We start from the raw sequence: 17,706 nt of genomic DNA, 5'->3' as shown, positions 1-17,706 counted from the left end.
CTTCGAAACTAGCGAGTCGACGAACCGCCCAGGCCACCCACCCCTTTTTTTTTTGTTCCAATTTGTGATTCTTTGATCAAATACTTGTCAATACCACTTTCTTCAAATTCAGATCAACTGCAATTGATCTTTGAATTCTGAAAATTCTCAGTCTTCCCAAGTCTCAAGACCTGGCATATTATAGATAAAGAGAGAGGATGAAAGTTTCGTGAGATGAAACCTATAACATTTCCAATATAAAGAGTTTTGGAAATTGGACACGAAATCCACTGAGGTTGGCCTTAGCCCTGAATAGATGTGCTTTAAGATTGGTGACAACTAGAGAGAGAAGGCGAAGTGAACTTGAACTTTGAGACTAGAGAGAGGGAACGCAGGGGGAGGGGCACGAAGAGAGACGAAGCGAACTCGAGCAAAGGTTTTAGCGAGGCTGTTGCCGATGGCCATGGCGGCGCGGCTGCTGCGAGCAACCGAGGTAAGGAGATGGTTGATGCTCCCCACTCCCATCGCTTCTTCGCCCTTCCTCCCTTCTCGTTCTTTCATTTTTCTGTTTTTTTTTTTCATTTTCTGGGAGGAGGGGAGGGTGGGATTCTGTGGCCTGGCTGCTCGCCTTGGGTGGCGGCGTGCATGTGTGCGGCGGCCGAGTTGGTACTCCGGGGGCGCAGGTGGCGGTAGACTCGGAGTTCTCGGCGGCGCAGGCGGCGGTAGAATCGATGGCTTTTCTTCGATTTGAGGATTTAGGTGCCTTGCTCAGTTGCTCGCACTATTCCGTCGACTTGACAGGGTGTTCAGTGTCTAGTACTCTAGCACCTCGGGTAATCAGTGGACTACCATGCCGTAGGCTGTGGCCGCCCAGGTATGGTGTGAGCAAGTAGTTTCCGTGGCAATTGACAACGGTGGTGTTCGAGGAGGATGGCCACTAGTTGTTCGAGCAAATGCCTCTATGGGATGACGCAGCAACACCTGCTGAGCAGATCACGTTCCGGGCTGCGGTTGCATCGAGAGTTGTTGCACAAGATGTGTCTGATGACATGCTTTGCAAGGATGTGGTATGGCCTTGACTTGCAGGCCAGTCTGTTTCAGCTAGTAGCAGGGTTTGGTGAGTACGGTAGCGGTAGCGGTGAGGGGAGCAAGCTACATCCTCAGCCAGCTAATGACAATATGTTCACTCTCACTCAGCTCAGCAGTGTCACTCTCTCTTGGAATTTGGCGTGGATTGTCTAGCTGAGATGTTTGATGAAATGCCTCTTAAGGATGGTGCAATAGCACAGGCTAAGCAGATAGTCTCCAGGTCCTCCTCTGCTGTATCGGAGAGTGCTGCACAAGAGGTGTTTGATGAAATGCTTAGTGAGGTTGTGTGGGACGAAAAGATGCCGTCTGACATGACCGTGCATACTGTCGAGGTTGTCTTCCTCTCCGCTATCGCACGGTGACTAACATCATCCGGCAACGGTACACCTTGTCTACCTCTCCGCTATCGCACGGTGACTAACAGTTGCAACAACTAGCCTTGGGGAAAGATGGCTTGTTGCAACAGCTAGCCTTGGGAAAGAGTACTTGGATGATGATAAGGCAAAGTCGGCTTCCGAGTTGATTGCCCATTTCGTTGACTTATCACTGCCCCTGGAACTCGGAGTCTAACTCAAACCAAGTGGTTGATGGCACACACATCAAGGGTCTGATTATCAGAAAGTAAAGTGTTGGAAGAGTTATTAGCACACAGCTCCAGCTTGCATGGCACCAATTGGGCTACTACAAGAACAACAGGGAGATGATGTGCTGGAGATGACAATATCTATAGGTGATGAGGTACTCCGTACATGACTTATATTCTCGAGGTTCCAACCAAGACAATAAGGTTATGCTCCTTGCTTATGATGGCTCTCATGAAGCTCTAATTCTTAGGATGTGTTGAGCTTGTTGGGGGTCCAAAGAACAGAAACTCAGATATTCTGGGGGATTGAATAGGGAGTGAGTAGCTCGAAGGAACCATCTTGAAGGAAGGAATTTTACTCCCCCTGTTAGGGGCAAAATCAGGGCATCTCTCCCCCTGTCTAAGTCTTTTTTTATGCCTAGTAGAAATCTTGGTGATGCCAGAAATGGAGGCCACATATAGTATAGCCAGTAGGCAAGATAGTTTAGGATGATTTGGCTTCAGTGGGATAATTAGATTGGTTGTTGAGGGAAATTTCCTATGTGTTTCAGTGCTTGTGCCAGTAAAGCTTTGTCAAGTTTTGATTTAGATGATGCTTTTGGTTAGCATGGGCTGAAATTGTGTGGATTGCATATCTCCTGCCTCCCTTATAAAAGGCAAGGTTTATCTTGTCTTCTTTGACAGCCACACTTATATTTACTGATTGCCAACTAGGTTACTGCTACAGTGCTACAAGCCACGGCCCAATCAAACAGGGCCTAAGTGCCCGAGCTTATTGTTAGACAGAAGTGTCCTTTCCTGATGAGAAGGGCGTACCCAGTGCAGAGAGCTCCCGCTCTGTGCGGGGTCTGGGGAAGGGTGTTAGTTGCAAGCCTTACCCTCGCCTGTGCAATGCGAGGAGACCGCGACTCGAACCCGGGACCTTCCGGTCACAGGCGGTAAGACTCTACCGCTTGCACCAGGCCCGCCCTTCGCTTTCCTGATGAGAGAAGTGGCAAATTCTTCACAGGCTGATCTACACAACAACAACAACAACAACAAAGCCTTTAAGTCCCAAACAAGTTGGGGTAGGCTAGAGTTGAAACCCAGCAGAAGCAATCAAGGTTTAGGCACGTGAATAGCTGTTTTCAAAGCACTCCTATCTAAGGCTAAATCTTTGGGTATATTCCATCCTTCCAAGTCTCCTTTTATTGCCTCTACCCAAGTCAACTTCGGTCTTCCTCTGCCTCTCTTCACGTTACTATCCTGACTTAGGATTCCACTACGCACCGGTGCCTCTGGAGGTCTCCGTTGGACATGTCCAAACCATCTCAACCGGTGTTGGACAGGCTGATCTACACATTATCCTTTTTCTTTTTCCTCCTAAATTGTTGTGAAATGTGAACTTCACCTGCAGTTAGATGGCATTGATGAAAAACAAATGTCTCTGTATTGTTTAGCACCATGATAGTGATTCATCTTTCTTTTTGGATTGCACCCAGGTGGCATCTCGATTTCTATCTGCTTCCCATGGTTTGGTTCAGCGAGCTGCATACACAACTGGTGGCATAGTCGATGTTGGCCAGCCAACACCCCAGTCTCATCCTGAGGTATTGACAATCTCATTTCTTACTTGCTGCTGGTACCAGATTTTGCAGGCATGTTGACCCTGGCTTTGCATATTGGGTATTTAGTGTTTAGACACTGATACTAGTCGCCAGTGGCGGAGCTTGGACCTAAATCCAGCAGGGGGCAATCATTAAAGAACAAGGCTAATCTTTAGTTTTTATCAAGCCAAAATGGCTGCAACTAATGGAGTTTACACAAGTTCATGGGTCGTCATGGCCCTTATTGGCCTGTGAGAAGCTCCGCCACTGCTAGTCGCATTGTGTTTTTGGAGACTTAACTAGTTGCTACTTGCTAGTTCTTAAAGTATGTTTTAAGTCACCTGTTTTCCAATGCTGCCCTATGTTGGCTTGTACCGATTTCAGTACCATTTTACAAGGAATGCAATTCAGTTTGCATGTATACTTTCTCATCTTATTATGAAAATTTGAGTTTTTCTGTGAGAGATGCAGCAGGAGTGCAGGACCACCAAAAAAATACATTCATCTAAAAAGGAAGCCCAAAAAGGAATGACTTTTTTATGCCATTCTAAATGAGATTGTGTCACCTTCTGTTCCTCTTTTAATGTACTAGTATCTATTAGTATATCTAAGGCCTGGCACCTGGTTCATTTTCAACCTTAAGTTAGCCATGAGTGCCAAAATCCTTTCATACAGAGAAGTTGAAGTTGGGGTAGAAGATTATCATTGCTTATAATCTTATATAGGTTTATGATCTGAGTCGACACAAAGTACTTTATTTATCAAATAAACTAATTAATAGTACAGCTTTTAAGTTACTAGAGCTATAATCTGGTCCACATTGGGTGCTGTTAGGCCGAATATGCTGATATGTTAACTTCTCATCCACTAAAAGACAGTCTCTGCAAGTCTAGTTAAATTCTGCTCTTATTATTGTTTTTGTTATTTTGTTAAACCAACTAGTTGTATGTGTTTTCTTAAATATTGCTACTATATGAGCCAGTTATTAGCTGATGGAGAGATCACACCAGGCATCACAAACGAGGAGTACATCTCTAGAAGAAAAAAGCTTTTGGAGGTGCTACCAGAGAAGAGCTTGGCCATTATTGCTTCCGCTGATCAGCAGATGATGACTGATGTAGTGCCATATCCATTCAGACAGAATGGTGATTACCTGTATATTACAGGTTGTACGCAACCCGGTGGTGTAGCAGTTTTGAGTGAAGAAACAGGGTTGTGCATGTTCATGCCAGATACAAATAAGGAGGTAATGAGCCCTTATTTTGATAGCTTTTTTATGTAAGCCACACAATTCTTATTAATGTATTATTGAGCTAGGATGTAGTTTGGCAAGGTCAAACTGCTGGAGTTGAGGCTGCTGTGGATTTCTTTAAAGCAGATAAAGCATTTCCACTTAGTCAGATGCAGAAGGTCAGCACTCAGATTTTCTTCCAGCATTATCTACTGCATCACTTTCAATCACTAGTTGTTACTTCCTGCTAGTGAATAGTGATAATACTTTGTTGGTGTAGATTTTACTGAATTCTCCACCTGACCACATTAATGCTATTGCTACTAAAATGCAGATCCTTCCTGAACTGATTGAGCGATCAAAAGGGGTGTATCACAATGTGAAGACAGCATCATCTTATAAGAACTTGGATGCCTTCCGTAGGGCATCACTCAACAATAAAGTAAAAGATCTTACAAATTACACCGATGAATTACGGTGGGTCAAGTCAAAATCAGAAATTAAGTTGATGAGGGAATCAGCGTCTATTGTTTCTCAGGTATTTGGTTAAACGTTTACCTTTGGCATCCAGTCTTAGGACATAGAGTATTAATCAGTTCAGGACATAGTGTGTTTGATGTTCCAGATCCCAATATTAGTCTAGCTTGCTTGTGATACAATTCTTAGGAGCTGGAGTTATTCTGGTTGGGGAAGGGACAAGATGGTTTTTATTTCTTAGGTGAACTTTTGGAGTTGATGTGGGAAAAATCATTGGTGGAGAACTAGACGGAGGTACCTGAGCTAATTAGATAGGTGGATGAACATGTAGTCCTTTTTGGTTTGGTAAAACCAAAGGTACACTGTTTGTCTAATGATTATCCATACCACACTGTCCTGCACATATTTTCCCTGCCTCCTAGTTGGCTCCATATGTTATGTGGCTGCTACGATTGAGAGGGAGAGAGCTGAGAGAGAGGCGGCGGTGCTGTTCACTCCTAGGGTTGTGGCGGCTGGGGCTGCGAGGGAGGCCGGAGGCCGGCCGGGGGCCTTTCCCACGGCCGAGCAAGAGGGAAGGGATTTCCTTCTTAATTCTGGCTTGATTAGATTGATACATCTCCTCTCCTTATATAGAGGTTTACTTGACTCCCAAGCAAGGCTTACTTGACCCTTAAGCAAGCGACCCTTATCTCTAATTAACCCTAACACTAGCGGGCTATACCGCAGCCCAGGCCCAATAGGCTCATGATGTACTCTAACAAGCAAGGCTTACTTGACCCTTAAGCAAGCGACCCTTATCTCTAATTAACCCTAACACTAGCGGGCTATACCGCCAACCCAGACCCAATAGGCTCATGACGTACTCTAACACTACACCCCACCTGGACATGCAGCTCGTCCTCGAGCTGCAACCTAACCAACTTATAACGCTGACTCAGACTCCTAACACCTAAAAACAAGCATTTTACATCTTGGCTTATTTTATTATTCTCAACCTAAAATGGACTGGGACTCTTTATTTTTGACTCCTGAACATAAGGTGGACACCATCCGCACGTCAAACCTGCACTGTAGAGCCTCCTGGATCCCATGGACACCATCTAGACGAAAGGGGTCCATGTGTATGGTCACCTGGAAGTGGTCGCAACAGCGACCAGCGGAGGCGCCCTCGCGGCAGCCAGTGGCGGAATGCAACGGCGCTACACGGTGCGCTCTCGCTGGTGACCCCACGCCTTCTCCCCGCCAGACGGCTGCTGGTTTGCACCGCACAGAGAAGAGCGGAGGGCTTTCGATGGAGAACGAGGTGGAGGGGTGCGCCTCGCCAACCGCCGCCGCCGCAAACTTTGAGTTCGCCACCCGCAGGGAAAATATCATGCCCACCGCCCGTGGGGGAAACCGCATGCCCGAGATCCCCGACGCAGCGGATGAGATCGAGGTCCTCCGCGCAGCGAAGCTCAACTTGGAGGAGCTGCGAAGGGGTGCAGGGCTGAATCAGCTGCAGATCGCGCATCTCCCGCACCCGCCAACGTGCTAGGAGGCCGCGCGTAGCAGCCTGCAGCCGCACCGCAATCGACACCTGGCGGGTAAGCATCTTCCCCGCCGACGCCGTCGCGATGTCCATCGGCTGCTCGATCTGCTGCAACTTCTCACCCGTGACTGGGATCTGTTGGGCGCCGGTTATGGAGACGGCTGTCGTCCCATAGCCTGGCCAGCCATAGGGGAACACTAGCGGCATGGTGGTGATGGTGGTCGCCAATTGTCGGGCTTCCACAGCATCCAGGCGCGGCGAGAGAGACGCCAGCTGCTGGTGAATGTCGGCCAGCACCTTGGCGAAGGGATCCGGCAGTGGCTCATCGGAACCTGGCATCTCTAATACCAGATTGTTATGTGGCTGCTAGGATTGAGAGGGAGAGAGCTGAGGGAGAGACGACGACGGGCGGTGCTACAGTACCCGTGGTGCTACAGTAAAGCGGTGCTGTTCCCTCCCAGGGTTGTGGCGGCTGGGGCTGCGAGGGAGGCCGGGGGCCTTTCCCACCGCCGAGCAAGAGGGAAGGGATTTCCTTCTTAATTCTTGCTTGATTAGATTGATACATCTCCTCTCCTTATATAGAGGTTTACTGGACTCCCAAGCAAGGCTTACTTGACCCTTAAGCAAGCGACCCTTATCTCTAATTAACCCTAACACTAGCGGGCTATACTGCCAGCCCAGGCCCAATAGGCTCATGACGTAAACACCATAACTCAAGTTAGTGCACTCAAGCACCCCCACAGTGTGCATCTCCCTACTATTGGTTGGGCATCCAACAAGAGCCCATTGGAAATGTCTAGTCCTCTTTGGTTTGGTAAACCCAAGGCTACGCACGATGCCCTAATGATTATCCATTCCATTCTGCCTGCGCATATTCCCTGCCTGCCTCTTGGCTGGCTCCGGAACTCAGGTTTGTGCACCCAGACACCCCACTTATTGTGTCTTCCTACTATTGGTTGGGCCTCCAACAAAGCCCACTGAAAATTTAGTATGTCTGGAATTTCTAGTTCAGTTAGCGACTCGCAGTATGCATGCAGGACGCAAGGCATCAAGCCTGAAACACAAGAGCAAGTTGTCTTCACTCAAACTTTGTTATGTTTGACCGACTTTATAGAAAAAAAATACAAATATTTGTGACACCCAATGAGCATATTATGAAAATATAGTTTATGGTGTATCTAATGATACTAATTTGGTATCATAAATCTTGGCGCTCTTTTCTATCAATTTGGTCAAATTTTTAAAAGTTTGACTTAAGACGAATCCTAGGCATTGATTTATTTAGGAACGGAGAGAGTATTTAACAACTGACTTAAATATGTGTGACAACTTGAATTTTTCGGAGCACTGATAGATTCTCTCTACTTGGCCACAGTCTCTTTTACAAACGATGTTGCTGTCGAGGACCCACAGAGAGGAAAGCCAGTTGGCAGCTAAGATTGAATACGAGTGCAAAATGAGAGGTGCCCAAAGAATGGCGTAAGCATTCTGTTGTGTATCCTTGCTATCCATTCATTTGTTAATTGATAATTTAGTTGTGTTCTTATGAATAGGTGTGGATCGAGGAACCTTTCTTTTTGTTCAGGGAGCAAGGTCCTAGTATCAGACAATTTATTTACCTTGTGTTTGGTTGCCATATCTTAGGTTCCATCCTGTAGTAGGTGGAGGAGCAAATGGCAGCATTATACACTACTCAAGAAACGATAGAAAAGTAAGTGCTTTTTTTGTCTCTTGTTGGCTCATTCCACATCTCAGAGCTATTTTCTTGTAAAGTCAATAATGCAGCTGTTTGACAGATCAGAACAGGGGATCTTCTGCTCATGGATGTTGGCTGCGAGTATCATGGCTACCTTAGCGATTTGACTCGAACATGGCCACCCTGCGGCAGATTTTCACCTGCTCAGGTAAGCGCACAAATTTTACTGCCCTATTTATACACTAGACTAGAGAAACAGTTGGTATAGTCTAGTGTTTTGAAGATTTGGAGCTCAGAGTTTGAATCCTCATCTTGACTGAACCTAGGAAGAGCTGTACAACCTAATACTGGAGACAAATAAGGAGTGCATAAAGCTCTGTAAACCAGGCACAAGCATTAACGAGATACACAATCATTCGGTATGTCTTTGGTGGTATCATTCTTCCTATTTTTGTAAATAACATATACTAAATACCATGAAAATTTCGGAGAAGACCCATATATCTCAAAAAGATCTGTGAAATGCAGGTAAAGCTGCTGATAAAGGGATTCCAAGAACTGGGGATCCTGGAGAAGGGGAAATCGATCCAATACAACTACTTGAACCCAACCGCAATAGGTAGGTCCCACCATCTAGCTGCCCATCTGTTCTCTAGATTTGGTCTTGAATGCATTTGGTGGTGGTACCGTAGGGTCGGGACCAAAACCTAACATGCCCCCTTTGTGTTGTGTCCCTGTTTCCAGGTCACTCGTTAGGCATGGATATTCATGACTCCATGACACTCCCCAAGGACAAGCCCTTGGAGCCCGGCGTTGTAAGTCGATCTATTTTTCTCCCTCCCCTTCCCACTGCCCATGTTATCTCATTTACCATCCCTATTTCCCTGCTGTGTCCACGCGTTGATCGTATCCGGGACACAAGTACGACAACCCAACTGGCCTCTGTCTGGCACCATCACAGCCCAACAGTATGATGGATAAGTTTCTGTGTTGGCTGGTCTTTGTGGGGCTGCAGCTAGGACAGCAGCATCTTAGCATCTAGGACTAGCATCTAGGACAGCACCTTAGCATCTAGGACTAGCATCTTGGCATATGCTTGGCATCTTGGCATATGCTTGGCATCTTGCAGCCTATAAATATGTATCCCCAACTCCTCAGGTTGGCATGGCATTTGTGTGAGAAATAAACCAGAAAATTGGTCCAACTCCTAGTGTCATCCTCTCTCGATGAGAGTAACAATTCTGCTACTACCAAGAGTAAGAATTCAGCGACTAACAAGTGGTATCAGAGCCTAACTATCCTGTAGCCTGAGCATCTCCTGCTCATCTCCTTTCCCAGCCGCGCAACAGCCCCAGCTGGGAGTAGCAGTTGCTCCGGCCGCTCCTGCTCACTCCTCTCCCTCTTCGCAGCTCGTCTGAAGCAGCCCTCTCCCCACGCAGTAGCCCCCTAGTAGCGCGTCATGTCCGTAGGGCAGTCTCAGCGCTCGGTCGCCTCGAGCACGCGGCGTCAGCAGGAGGCTGAACTTGCTGCGGTAGAGGAACGCGAGCGAGCGGCGGTAGAGACCGTTGCGGTGGCTGCAAGGGCGTCGAGGCTGGCAGCGATGGAGATGGCAGCAGCCAGAGCGGAGGCGGAAGCGGCGGCGGCGGCGGATGCAGCGCGTGCGGCGGTAGCAGAGGTCGAGGCTCTGCACGGCAGCATCAGCAGCTCCGAGATGCAGTTCTCGCTTACCAACAAGCGGACTGCCAAGAAGGCTTGGGACGCCATCGCTGCGGCACGCATCGGTAGCGCCCGCGCCCGCAAGTCCACACTGCAGGCACTTCGCAAGGAGTGGGTGAACCTGGCCTTCAAGCCAGGTGAGGACGTTGATGACTTTGCTCTCCGTCTCAACACTTTGTTACAGAAGATGGTGCAGTTCGGCGATGACACCTACGACGAGGAGGGAGCTGTCGAAAAACTCTTCCGCTGCGTCCCCGAGAAGTACAAGCAGATGGCTCGCTCGATCGAGTCCCTGTTGGATCTCTCTACGATGTCGATCGAGGAGGCGATAGGTCGCCTCAAGGTCGTCGACAGCAATGAGCCACAGTCCCTTTCGGGGCCCATCACCACTGGCGGGAAGCTCCTTCTCACTCGGGAGCAGTGGGTTGCCTACCAAGGTAACCGGAAGAAGGGGGAGCCTTCTTCCGTGACAGGCGCCTGCAAGCGTGGCAAGCCGCGCAAGGCGCACAGAGACGTTCAGGTTGGGGCGCGAGGACGTGCCGAGGGTGATGCCCGCGGAGGCGCCCAGGGCGGCGCCGCCGGCAAGCACAAGCCGGCACAAAACTACACCTGCCGCAACTGCGGCCAGCTTGACCATTGGGCCAAGGACTATCGACAGCCACGACGCGGCCAGGCCCACGTCGCACAGGCGGAGGAGGAGCCGGCTCTGTTCATGGCACATGCAAGCATCGAGCTACCTCCAGCGGCACCGGCCGCAGCGGCTCTCCTCCACCTTGACGAGCCAAAAGCACACGCCCTCCTCGGCGACGGCTCCGGCAACGACAAGACTGACGGGTGGTGCTTCGACACCGGCGCCACCCATCACATGACCGGTCGACGGAAGTTCTTCACCGAGCTTGACTCTAGCGTCCGAGGCTTCGTCAAGTTTGGGGATGCCTCCGGCGTGGAGATCAAGGGCGTTGGCTCCGTCATCTTCACCGCCGTGTCTGGTGAGCACAGGCTGCTCACCGGAGTCTACTACATTCCCGCGTTGAGGAACTCCATCATCAGCTTGGGACAGCTGGATGAGAACGGTTCGCGCGTGGTGGTTGAGGATGGAGTCATGAGGATTTGGGATCGCCGTCGCCGCCATCTTGCCAAGGTATTCAGAAGCGCAAATTGACTCTACGTCCTTAACGTGCATGTGGCACAACCCCTCTGTCTCGCTGCTCGTCGGGATGACGAGGCGTGGTAGTGGCACGAGCGCTTCGGACATCTTCACTTTGAGGCCCTGAAGCGGCTCAGTGCCACAGAGATGGTGCGAGGCCTGCCGTGCCTTGACCATGTGGAGCAGGTCTGCGACGTCTGCGTGTTGACGAAGCAGAGGCGACTCCCCTTTCCCCAGCGAGCGAGCTTTCGAGCCAAGGAGAGGCTCGAGCTTGTGCACGGGGACTTATGTGGCCCGGTGACACCGGCCACACCGGGAGGACAACGCTACTTCCTGCTGCTCGTCGACGACCTCTCCTGCTACATGTGGGTGATGGTCCTCGGCAGCAAGGGAGAGGCTGCGGACGCCATCAGGCGCTCGCAGGCTGCCGCGGAGGCGGAGTGCGGCCGCAAGCTGCGCGTGCTGCGCACCGACAACGGTGATGAATTTACGACGGCTGAATTCGCGTCGTACTGCGCTGATGAGGGCATTCAACGCCACTACTCCGCGCCGTACAGCCCGCAGCAGAACGACGTCGTCGAGCGGCGCAACCAGACGGTTGTGGGGATGGCTTGGGCCCTTCTCAAGCAGAGGGGGATGTCGGCTGTCTTCTAGGGAGAGGCGGTGGTGTCGGCCGTCTACGTCCTCAACCGCTCGCCTACCAAGGCGCTCGACAGCAGGACGCCGTACGAGGCTTGGCATGGGCGCAAGCCAACGGTCTCCCACTTACGGGTCTTCGGCTGCCTCGCGTTCGCCAAGGAGCTTGGCCACATCAGCAAGCTCGACGACAGGAGCACTCCGGGAGTGTTCATCGGCTACGTGGAGGGCTCGAAGGCCTACCGCATCCTCGACCCGAAGACTCAGCGTGTGCGCACGGCGCGCGACGTTGTGTTCGACGAAAGGCGAGGATGGGCGTGGGACAAGGCGGTGGACGACGGCTCGGCTCCGACGTACGACGACTTCACTGTCGAGTACGTCCACTTTGAGGGAGCTGGGGGAGTAGGCAGCTCTTCTTCGACGAGCGCGTCTACCCCAGTCCCCGAGCCTCCACCGACCCCGGCGCCTACTACTCCGACAGCACCACGCTCTCCAGTCAGGACCTCCGCTGCGATGAGTTCTTCGCCGACTCCACCACAGCCGGCATAGCCACGCACTCCAGCACCGACAAGCACCTCTTCGGGCACGTCTACTCCAACACCAGCTCATGTCGAGCACAGCCCGGTTGAGCTCGCTACTTCGCTCTCTCACGACGAGGAGCACATCGATGCGTACCACGATGGCGAGCCGTTGCGGTACCGTATGATGGAGAACCTTCTCGACGACCAGCCGGTGCCGGGACTAGTGCCTCACGACCTAGAGGCGCAGTTGCACCTTGCGTGTGACGACGGCGAGCCTCGGTCGTTTGCAGAGGCCGAGAGACACGCGGCATGGCGTGGCGCGATGCAATTGGAGATGGATGCGGTTGAGAAGAATCGCACCTAGGAGCTTGCTGACCTTCTTCGTGGTCACTGCGCGATCACCCTTAAGTGGGTGTACAAGCTGAAGAGGGATGAAGCCGATGCCATCGTCAAGGACAAGGCTCGCTTGGTGGCACGAGGTTTCGTGCAGCAGGAGGGGGTCAACTTCGACGACGCCTTTGCTCCCGTGGCACGGATGGAGTCCGTGCGACTCCTTGCGCTAGCTGCCCAGGAGGGTTGGCGTGTTCATCACATGGACGTCAAGTCGGCGTTTCTTAACGGCGACTTGAAGGAGGAGGTCTACGTGCACCAGCCGTCAGGATTTGCGATCCTCGGCAAGGAGGGCAAGGTGCTCCGCCTGCGCAAGGCCCTCTATGGCTTGCGGCAGGCACCGAGGGCATGGAATGCCAAGTTGGATTCCACACTAAAGGGGATGGGCTTCGAGCAAAGCCCGCATGAGGCGGCCATCTACCGACGGGGCAGTGGAGGAAATGCTCTGCTGGTGGGTGTCTACGTCGACGACTTGGTGATCACCGGCACCAAGGATGCGGAGGTGGCGACATTCAAGGAAGAGATGAAGGCCACCTTCCAGATGAGTGACTTGAGGCCTCTCTCCTTCTACCTGGGAATCGAGGTGCACCAGGATGACTCCAGGATCACGCTTCGACAGACCGTCTACGCCAAGCGCGTCGTTGAGCTAGCCGGGCTCACCGACTACAACCCAGCTCTCACTCCGATGGAGGAGAGGCTGAAGCTGAGCTGCGACAGCACGACGGAGGAGGTGGACGCTACGCAGTACCGGCGTCTTGTGGGGAGCCTTCGCTACCTCGCCCACACACGGTCGGACTTGGCATTCTCCGTCGGCTACGTTAGTCGGTTCATGCAGCGATTGACGACGGAGCACCAGCAGGCTGTGAAGAGGATCATCCGCTACGTTGCGGGGACTCTCGACCACGGCCTCTACTACCCTAGGTGCCCTAGGGCGGCACACTTCGTCGGGTACAGCAATAGCGACCACGCTGGCGACATCGACACCAGCAAGAGCACGAGCGGGATCCTCTTCCTCCTCGGCAAGTGCCTCGTTAGCTAGCAGTCGGTCAAGCAGCAGGTGGTGGCCCTGTCCAGCTGCGAGGCCGAGTACATAGCGGCCTCCACCGCTTCGACTCAGGCGCTCTGGCTCGCTCGACTGCTTGGTGATCTCCTCGGCAGAGACACTAGAGCGGTGGAGCTCAGGATGGACAGCAAGTCCGCTCTGGCCCTGGCAAAGAACTTCGTTTTTCATGAACGGAGTAAGCACATCCGGGTGAGGTACCACTTCATCCGAGGCTGTTTGGAGGAATAGAGCATCAAGGCGAGCTACATCAACACCAAGGACCAACTTGCGGACTTGTTTATCAAACCTCTTAGAAGGATCAAGTTCCTTGAGCTCTGCTTCAGGACCGGGATGGTTCAACTTTCCTACAAGACGACGCACAAGACTTAGGGGGGAATGATGGATAAGTCTCTGTGTGGGCTGGTCTTTGTGGAGCTGCAGCTAGGACAGCAGCATTTTAGCATCTAGGACTAGCATCTAGGATAGCAGAACTAGCATCTAGGACAGCACCTTAGCATCTAGAACTAGCATCTTGGCATATGCTTGGCATCTTGCAGCCTATAAATATGTATCCTCAACTCCTCAGGTTGGCATGACAGTTGTGTGAGAAATAAACCAGAAAATTGCTCTAACTCTTAGTGTCATCCTCTCTCGATGAGAGTAAGAATTCTGCTACTACCAAAAGTAAGAATTCAGTGACTAACACAAGAGCTCATCCTCACAGAATTAAGCTGTAGCGCTGAGTTTTCTGTTTTCAGCAATAGCACCATATAGCGATTCCGTACTAGCATCACTCGCTAACTGCAATGTAATGTACTAGACATGTAGCGCGTGCTGCCGGTGCTGGATCGGCGAGGCATGCTGCATGCGCCAATTAAACCCGGCTGCGTTTAGTTCGCGAAATTTAAGAATTTAGCTACTGTAGCACTTTCGTTTTTATTTGGCAATTAGTGTTTAATTATAGACTAATTAGACTCAAAACGTTCGTCTCGCGATTTCCAACCAAACTATGTAATTAGTTTTTTTTCGTCTACATTTAATGCTCCATGCACGTATCGTAAAATTCGATGTGATGACTACTATAGCACTTTTTGAGAAACTTTTTAGAAACTCAACACAGCCCCATTGTTGGGGCCAGGTCGATCGCCATTTTGGAGTTTTGAGCTCCAGCAGTGTCTGACTGTACTAACTAGCAAAGCATGTTCTGGTCCATGCGCGTGTGCGTTGTGCAGGTAATAACGATCGAGCCCGGGGTGTACATCCCGGCGGCCCCGGTCCTGAACGAGCGCGCGCCGGGCAGGTACCGTGGCATGGGCATCCGGATCGAGGACGAGGTCCTCGTCACCGACGACGGCCACGAGGTATGTACTGCTACGTATGTAACATCACAACGCTGGGCGTTGGGGGTTCGACTTGGACTTCGATCCATGCTGCTGAATGATGGTGGTGGCCTTGTCGGCATGCATGCAGGTGCTGACGGCGTCGGTGCCCAAGGAGGTCTCCCACCTGACCACTCTAATGAGCATGGGCAGCGGTGGCGATTATCCCAACTCAGCGGCGGACGTCCGTGAGCTGCGAGCTGCCTGCAGCTGAGGCTGCGTGCGTGAGGAGGTCGGCGGCGGTGCCATTCTGATGCCCGTGGCGGTGGCCGGAACTAGTACACCTGGCACGACGCCGTGGCGCAGTATGTTCTGTACGTGCTCTGCGAATATCATCCCTTGCATCCATTGATTGGACTATAATTATATAATTACGGGGAGGGACAGAAAGGAAGTTGGAGGAGGTGTTGTTAGATCCTGGACTCTCGAGTCTCTGACCAAGGCGCGTCATTGTGCATGCGCAGTTGTGTGCCGCATTCAGCTTCTTGATACCGGGGGGTTACACGGTTAACGGTCGCCGTCCCGGGCGGTTAGCCGAAAGGCGCCCGAATCTGGCCGTCAGCCGTGGCATGGTGACCTGACCACACGGACACGGGTCACCATGACCATGAGAGGGCTAGGCTAGCAGCCAGACACGTCAGCCAGCCTGGCTGTGTGGCAGCGCCGTGCGTGCTGGGCCCAGTCATGGCGGGCTGCTCGGACCAGAATTCAATGCAGGGTTGGTTGTGAGGTCGCCGTTCGTTCGTTCCTGTTGCAACCATATATATATAAATACTATCTGATCTGACACTGTCACCATTGCATTGCATTGCATTGACCCGGCCTGCTTGACGCGCACCATCTCGCGCGCGGCTAGAATAGAGTTCAATAGCCTTACTAGCTCGGTCAAAAAAACGGATGCAGTTATCGTATTTCAAATAGTCGACCAATTTTAAATTTGACAAAAAGAATACTAGCATTTATAATACTGAATAAATTAGATAACTATATTTAACCCGTTCGGTAGCACTTATTTGCAGCCGGCTGCTGCTGTTTGAATAGTGCTGTGTGACGGAGGTCTCGGCCAGAGCCTCTGCCATACAAACTTATTTAGATATATTTTTTTTATCGTAATTCAAATAGAAGTTGATATTTTTTTTTATCGATTTGGCCACCTAGTAAATTTGACTGCTCTGAATCTAGAATCGTGTTTTTTTAGAAGCGAGGCAGTAGCTCATATACCCATTTGGTATGGCTTCAAATGGCCCCGGCTCATTGCTACGGTGTACGGGAGAAGCCAGAGCCCGGTGAATCAAAAAAAAAACTTCACTTGCTCCTAGTTTATTTTGAGAGATAGAAATGGTTTCTTACTACAATAGTGCATAGGGAAAAAAAACAGAGCCGGGGTCAGACGAAACTCCACCAAATAGAGTCATAGCATCGCTAAAAGGTTTATTTAGTTGCACTTCAATCCACCCTACTACTTCATAGTTGGGAGGGATTGAGATGGAAAATTAAACCATGTAGATCAAAAGTGCAACTAAACTAAATATGGGGGGATGGAGATGACAAGCACAAATAGTGGCCATGCCCAAAGCGTATTGGGGCTTAGGCATCCCCAATCTTAAAGAGCTGAATGCCTGCTTACTATGGTTCTGGATCAAAAGGTATTACCTAGATGACAAAAGGCTTTGAAAAGAGGGGACTGATTTTAAGTATAACACTTGTGAACCTAATTTTTTTTTAGTTCTACAGTAGGTTCCTCACAGTTTTTTAAAGTTATGATTTGGGCTGCCTCAGCAGGTTACAAATTGAAGATATGTAAAGGTAAAAGAGAAAATTACTTCTTGGCCCTAAACAAAAGTTCAACTTTCATGCTTGGCCCTTTCAGTTTCGAGGTTGCTTATTTAGTGTGGAATACAACTTTGGTTTCTTACTTGGCCCTTGATCCACTCACTAACGGTGTTAAGTGGGGTATGAATTTGATGCTTTTACCCCTGAACGCGAGATGGACAGGTGTACAGAGTTAAGTTTTGATATATCCATTTTGTGGATTATTTGGAATATTTTCTAGGGAATCTAATGAAATCTATTGGATTGGATCATGTGCTAGGTCTCAGTGTGTTTTGTGTAATTAGAGTAGCTATCTGCTAAGAGCAACTCCAGGTATTTTCTGTAATGAACTTGCTAAACCAACAAATTTAACGAGTTAAGAAAATAAGTAGCAACCTTAGTTTATTTCTCTTTCTCCAATAGTAATGATTTTATATTGGGAACACCGGCTTTTTCTAACCAACCAAACCTTTTTTTTAATAGTTTCGTTGTTTCTTATTGTTTTTCTCACATGGAACCCGTTATTTTCTTAACTTACTCATGCGTCTAATTTACTCCAATCTCTCGAGAAAACACCGGATGGTGAGCGGATATAGAGCTACTCTTGACTTTGATGAAAACTTACGAGTTGAAAAAAAAATAGTGGACAAGTTTTTATTTTAAAGAGTCTTTTTTCACCAAATTGTTGGGGAGGACTTTTTTTTTATGTTAAAAATCAAAATAGGAAGTTGTTTTACAAGACACCTGGAGATCCTCTAAATTAAGCGTGAATCCTCTTGGGCCTAGGTCGTCCAAGGCAGGGCAGGCTCGACGTGCTCCAACGAAAAAATGGAGGATGACTCGCCGGCAAACAACCCTGTTAGGAACAATGATAGCTGATGAAGGGAATTTAGG

At 50.1% G+C, this 17,706-nt stretch overlaps 1 protein-coding gene across 1 annotated transcript; it reads left to right on the top strand.

Moving 5' to 3' along the window:
• The first annotated feature begins 275 nt into the window (after positions 1-275).
• On the top strand, positions 276-15,782 carry LOC136504162 (intermediate cleaving peptidase 55, mitochondrial-like). The gene is made up of 13 exons (XM_066499026.1): positions 276-472; positions 3,133-3,240; positions 4,220-4,483; positions 4,555-4,647; positions 4,803-5,006; positions 7,849-7,952; positions 8,118-8,184; positions 8,270-8,377; positions 8,496-8,588; positions 8,698-8,788; positions 8,914-8,984; positions 14,854-14,982; positions 15,092-15,782. The coding sequence occupies exons 1-13, from the start codon at positions 437-439 to the stop codon at positions 15,212-15,214; spliced, it is 1,491 nt and encodes a 496-aa protein (XP_066355123.1). The 5' UTR covers positions 276-436; the 3' UTR covers positions 15,215-15,782.
• The last annotated feature ends 1,924 nt before the right edge of the window (positions 15,783-17,706 follow it).

This window comes from Miscanthus floridulus, chromosome 14 (assembly GCF_019320115.1).
Source record: "Miscanthus floridulus cultivar M001 chromosome 14, ASM1932011v1, whole genome shotgun sequence".
In the NCBI taxonomy this organism is placed as follows: domain Eukaryota; kingdom Viridiplantae; phylum Streptophyta; class Magnoliopsida; order Poales; family Poaceae; genus Miscanthus; species Miscanthus floridulus.
This window is presented reverse-complemented; position numbering and strand designations above follow the sequence as displayed.